The following is a 5,795-nucleotide window of genomic DNA, read 5'->3' as shown; positions in this document are numbered from 1 at the left end:
AGAGCCTCTACTGATATCCCACTCCTTAGGCCCTTTCCCATATCTTGCTACAAGCACTACCCTCACCTCAGCCTAGTCTCCCATCTTGTTTATATCCCTACTCAGAACTTCCTTTTGCATGTCCTTGACTCCTATGAAACATCCCCACACTCCACTTCCATCCCTTCCCAGCTCTCACACCAGATTATGGTGTAGACAGCCCTGTCCTCATGCCAGGTGAGTTAGGCATAAAGCCCACTGTCACCTCCAAATTACCCACACTGTGCAGTTCTCCCACTCCAGATTGTCCAGGCCTCCTGGTGAACTAGGATTCTTTTTCCTTTTTTGGTACTGGGGATTGAACTCAGGACCTTGTGCTTTCGAGGCAGGCGGTAGCACCACTGAGCTAAATCCTCAGCCCCCAAGATTCTTGATCTTTTCCCTGAAATCATACACTCCACTGCCCTCAGCCCATTTCCTGACTTGAAACCCCAACCAGCCACCCAGATTTTTAAACCCTATTCTGATGCCCAATTCCTGCTATACCTACTTGAGGCCAACTGGGACCCTCAACCTCAAACTGTACGGACACCCTTTCCAACTTCCCACATTTTGCTAGGCCCCCTCCCCAACTAACCAGAACCCTGGAGTCACTTTGTCCTGGTGCCAGGTCTCTAATCAGAGTTTCTAGGGAACCCAACCTCCACTCCTCTAATGCTCTGTAACCGAACCAAGGAACCACTCAATCCCCACAACCTTTCTCCATATTGAATTCCCTGCTATCCCATGACCCCGCTCCTTCCTAGGCTGACTGCCCAATAAATATGCAAGAGTTGTGTCCACTGCTTTATGTCTGGGCTAGGAAGGATGGGCAGAAGCACAGGCCAGTGTGAGGTTGCAGGATGTTTACTGGGGTGGGGGACCTGGGAATATCACTGTCGATCATACATCTCCCGGAGAATCTTCATGCTTTCTGAGTAACGAAGCTGGTTCCGATGAGATGCCTCCTTCCACCTGGGAAGGCAGAGGAAAGACTCAGCAATAGCAACAGAAGTCATGAGGGCCAGCAGGTTGAGGGATGCTCACCTCTGGCGAATGCGTTTCCAGCGCTGCATGTTCCAATAGATCAGTATGGAGGGTGAAGGATCAGGTTCTGAGGGCTGTGGGGAGAGAGAGGCCAGGCTGGGTGACTATGCTGGTGTCCCCCACGACGTATGCCCCATCACCCAAGGCCAGCCTTGTATAAACACCTCATCGTCGGGGGTGCCCTGGGTCTCAGGTTGCAGGGGGGATGGAATGCGGGACCTGCAGGCATCTCCAGGTGGCCCAGGGGCTGTAGGTGGAGGCAACTTGTACACATCACGACTCTTATTGTTGGTAATCTCAGAACCCTGCAGACACAAAGTCCCAAACCAGCCTAAGAGTCAGAACAGAGGGCTGGGAATACACATTTCATCCCTCCTGCCTTTCCCAGAGACAAAAGACATATGGGCTTTGCCAAGAAATCTTCCAAGGGTTGTGCCTGAAGCCTAGGGGTTGCATTTGCCTGCTCCAGGGACCCCTGTCTTATGACACCTCAAGAACCCTTGTCTACTCTTTTTTTTTTTTTTTGCTACCAGGGATCGAACTCGGGTCCTTGCGCTTGCGCAGCAGGCAGCGAAACCACTGAGCTAAATCCCCGGCCCCTCTTGTCTACTCTTAACAGTCCAGGGAACCCCAACTATACCTGCCAGTCCACCCCCCATGGAAGGTCTTGTCTGCTGTTTGCCTCAGTGGATTCTGTCTAGGGGTTCATGTCTGTGTTGCCCAGGGACCCCCTTCCACAATGGCCATGTCTGCTCTGATCTTGACAGTTCAAAGGATCATATTATCTGTCCTGGGGACCCCTGTCTACTTTCTCAGGCCGGGTGATTTACCTACTCCAATCCATCCCTACTCAGCCAGCCCAGACGGTCCCTATCTGCTCATCCAGGCTGCCTAGTAACCATACCTATCTGCACTAAGAACCTCTGTCCAGCCTCTGCCCTTTAGCTTTTGGGGACCCTTAATCTTGGTTATGTCTATCTGCCCAGGGGAACCCTGTTCCCATTCTCCCTAGGCCAGGTGGGCATACCTGTCTTCCCTACTGACCTCTGGACTTACCTATACATGCATGTCTTACTTGATCCAATATGCATTTGGGAGACACAGGGACCTGTGCTCATCTTCCATTAGTTTGAAGGGAGGGGCCCTTGAGCCTGTCCCACCTATTACCCTCCCTCGATGCTACCCACCACCCATCCTACCTCCTCATCCTCAGGCAGTGGTGGCAGTGGTGAGGCGGGTGAGCGCTCATGCTCGCGAACCGAGGGGCTATTGCGCATCCAAGCTCGGCAGATTGGGTACAGTGGTGTGTTCTCACTGAACTGGGCCAAGTCCACACTCCGGTCAAACAGTTTGATCACATATGTGTCTAGTGTGAGGAGAGAAAGGGAAGTGAGCATCCTTATGTAGCACCCTGGTTCCTTGTCCACTCTCTAGAACTGCCTACTCACTGGATCGCTGAGGCCCTCCCTCAGCCAGCCCATCATCCATCTCCCTCCTCTTCTTCCTCCGCTGGTGGGGGAAGCGGGCAGACGGCCTGTGTGGGGAGGGGGAGTGTCAGGACCAGGGCTGGGGCTGAGAATGTCTCCTTAGCTGTCTGGGACCCTTTTCACCTTACCTTTTGCCAGTGGCTGCGATGGAGCAATCCCTATGGGGAAAGACTGAGTGTTAGCAGGCTGCCCCTCAAACATATGCCAGTCAAAACCCCTCAAAGAAAAAAAAACCCTCAAAAGGAACCTTGGGCTACAGGGATCCCCTGGACCTTGGGTACCACCCATACCCTTTGGGATTTAGGTGCCAAACATGAGGGGACCTAGCTGGTTTTGCCATGGTCTTTGTACATGTGGAGTGGTTAGGTCTGTGATGGAGGAAGCACAAGGCAGAATGGTTAGGGCTTGGATGAAGGAAGAAGCTATCTACCACAAACCCTCAGACTCAGATTCCTCAAAACTCCTTACTTGTTGTGGGTATCAGAGGGGGTTTTCCCAGCTTCCTCATCCAGACGCTCCCTGGCAACAGAAGAGGACAGTTGGCTTGGGGTTCCAAGGGTCCAGGGTGGGACAGTACCAAGTGACCTCCCATTAAGACACCTTTCTCCCATCACTTCTCGGCCTTTTGGCTAAGATCAAGTGAAGACACCTTTCTCCCCAAGTCAGCCTTTGGAGTCCTATGCAGATCCACCCAGAATCAGAGGGTCCCACCTGCCAAAGCTGCCAGCCCTATGATCCCAAGATGGACCGGGTCCCAACCTGTCCATGTGACTCTTCTCAAGAAGACACTGCAGAACAGCATCCAGCTGGTTCCGGGCTTTGGCCATCTCTAATTCTGGGGGAAGAAGGTACCAAGCAGGAGTCAGTTCTGCAGGCATATCTTCTGTCAGGGCCAATCCTATAGCTTGACCCAGGTCTGCTTTAAGGCAGCAAGCAGTGGGCAGAGACCAAGAGACACAGGGATTTCCTATGTCCTCCAGAAGACCCATTGAAGATAGGGGTTGAGGCAATGGAGACTATAGCAAAGAACCTTGGGCAGGAGCCAAGGGTATGGATCATACCCACATCTCTGTCCTCAGTTTTAGCTTATCTCCTGAACCCTACCTGGGGACCCCATGATCTGGACACTTCCCCCTGGACATCTCCTAGGCCATCAATGGTGAACTTTTTAGGGCTTTCAATGATAGCAAACAGTTGGCTGGGCATGTATGTCATAGGTTCACTACCACTGCCCTAGGCTCTTTCTAGCCACTGGGCTTGCACACTGGTCTCAGTGTCTTAATTTACCCCTCTTCTTGGATCCTCCAAGAAGGATGACCACACTATCCCCCAGTCTCTTCACTGGCCTCACCTCTCTCACTCCCCATTATTCTTTTTTTTGAGACAGGGTCTCACTTTGTAGTTCAGGCTGGCCCTGAACTCATTACATAACTCAGGCTGGCCTCGAACTCTTGGCAATCCTCCTGCCTCTGCCTCCCGAGTGCAGGGATTACAGGTGTGAGCCACCACGCCCAGCTTCTCCCTATTATTTTTAGTCAGGCACCCTTTCCCTTTCCCTGATGTTCCTTGAATACATCAAAGCTTCCATTTCAGGGCCCTTTCAAAGCTACTTCTTTTGCTCTATTAGCTTTTCCTTCACATACCCTCATGTTTTTCCCACACCTTGCCCTACTCCAGATCTCCTTACCTTCTCCCATCTTGGAGTTTTTCCCCCTCTCCATAAATTTAAGAAGCAGGATCTCATTATGTTGCCCAGGCAGTCCCTTAATTCCAGGGCTCAAGTGATGCTCCTGTCTCAAGACACCAGAGTAGCTGGGACTATAAGCTCATGTTACTGCACCCAGCTACTCTCTAGTTTTGTTCTAAACCCATCTAACATCCCACTTATTCTATCTAACATCCTACATGCTTTCCCCCTACTGACCCTCCCATTCTGGTCTTGGGTTTCCATCAACTCTGCCCCAACCCAGAGCTTGTTTCCTCATCCACTGCACTTGTCTAAGCTTTAGTTTCCCCATCCATTGCACTTTCTACTTTCTAGTTTATTGGAATATAGTGATTGTGAGGATTAAGAGTCCCTGTTGCCGGGGATGTAGCTCAGTGGCGCCACACCTTGCCTGGCCAGTGCAAGGTCCTCAGTTCAATCTCCGGTACTAAAGGAAAAGAAAAGAAAAGAAAACGTCCCTGTCCCTCAGGATCATAGCACAACCCCCAATTCGTGATTACTTCTGGAAACAGGGAAACTGAGGTGAAGCCAAGAAAAATGCCTTTCTCAGAATCACCAGCTCGGGATGCCCATGTTTTACAGTACCACACTGCGTGAACCACCACCTTTCAATCTCAAAGCTACTAAGAGGAGAGTTTGGGAGTGTATGAAGGTGGCAGCAAAAGCTTGCTGCCTGATAGAGCGCTTGTCAGATGGGTTATAGGGAAAAGTCACGTAGTCGCCTTTTCAGGACAATCCTGTCTGTCAGGCCTCCCAAATCCTGATCAGCCGGTGTCTCTGTACAGGGCCCGGTCCTCGGGGTCCTCACCTGATTTTTCCACTTTCACCTTCACCGGGAACATGGTTTGGTCCGGAGTCTGGCTAGCTGGGTCGAAACAGCCCCAAAGAGCCTAGGGTCACAAATAAAGGCTGGAAGCGAGCAGGGAGAGGTCAAAGGTAAGCGCCGAGTACGACAGCCCTCCGGCCTGAGTACTGTCCAGTAGTGACTGGCCGCTGCCACCTCCCTTCTCCCCTTGTGGGTGGGCCCTTTCAGGAGTCGATTGTTTCCATTAGTCAATGAATTCGGCAATCACCTTTTCTGACCAATTAACAGCTACTATTGGAGGCTCCCAGCCTTAAATCCCACCTTCCTGGGGCCCCATTTCCGGAAACAAACCAACGACAAGACTGGGCCCTTACTGGAAGGTGTAAACTCAGAGTAATGCCGCCAGCGCCACGCGCGGGGCACACTGGGAATTAAGGCTCCAGCATCGTGAGGGTTCTTGGGAATTGTAGTGTTAGGCTTGAACACCAATTTGGCTACTTAGAGGATTTAACTACCGGTGGGACTCCCTCTAGTCCCTAAGAGGAAGACTAAAGAGGCTGGGTCCCTTTTTTCAGAGCACTGGCTATGTGTCAGATACCTGTTAATGTCTTTTTAGGTACAACTTCTTTATTTAGCAAATATCTGCATGCCAGGCATTAATCTAGGCACTGGGGATTAAAAAAGACAAAACCCCTTGTCCCAGTGTAGCTTA

At 51.3% G+C, this 5,795-nt stretch overlaps 2 protein-coding genes across 6 annotated transcripts in view; one reads left to right on the top strand and one right to left on the bottom strand.

Annotated features, from left to right (window-relative positions):
• The window catches only part of Hspb6 (heat shock protein family B (small) member 6), a 3,142-nt gene extending 2,325 nt beyond the window's left edge, over positions 1-817 (top strand). For both annotated transcript variants that reach the window (XM_004858935.4, XM_087191348.1), the window contains one exon: positions 1-817. This exon is cut by the window's left edge. The gene's annotated coding sequence lies outside the window, so the exon portion shown is untranslated.
• Positions 818-869: 52 nt separating this feature from the next.
• On the bottom strand, positions 870-5,307 carry Lin37 (lin-37 DREAM MuvB core complex component). Of its 4 annotated transcripts, none has more exons than XM_021239546.2 (10): positions 5,087-5,295; positions 4,665-4,705; positions 3,312-3,387; positions 3,021-3,071; positions 2,681-2,710; positions 2,514-2,599; positions 2,265-2,431; positions 1,230-1,370; positions 1,066-1,139; positions 870-993 (listed from the first exon to the last, which is right to left on the bottom strand). In XM_021239546.2, the coding sequence occupies exons 3-10, from the start codon at positions 3,377-3,379 to the stop codon at positions 912-914; spliced, it is 699 nt and encodes a 232-aa protein (XP_021095205.1). In that variant the 5' UTR covers positions 3,380-3,387; positions 4,665-4,705; positions 5,087-5,295; the 3' UTR covers positions 870-911. The 4 variants fall into 4 exon arrangements, with proteins under 4 accessions (XP_021095205.1, XP_087047458.1, XP_004858987.1 ...); XM_087191332.1 differs by lacking the exon at positions 4,665-4,705 and adding an exon at positions 4,240-4,342; XM_004858930.4 differs by lacking the exon at positions 4,665-4,705.
• Positions 5,308-5,795: the final 488 nt, after the last annotated feature.

This window comes from Heterocephalus glaber, unplaced genomic scaffold (assembly GCF_053883595.1).
Source record: "Heterocephalus glaber isolate CG9 unplaced genomic scaffold, H.glaber_assembly_v1.0 deba00001561, whole genome shotgun sequence".
Lineage (NCBI taxonomy): Eukaryota > Metazoa > Chordata > Mammalia > Rodentia > Bathyergidae > Heterocephalus > Heterocephalus glaber.
Note: the sequence above shows the minus strand (reverse complement) of the source record. Positions and strands in the feature narration are given on the sequence as shown.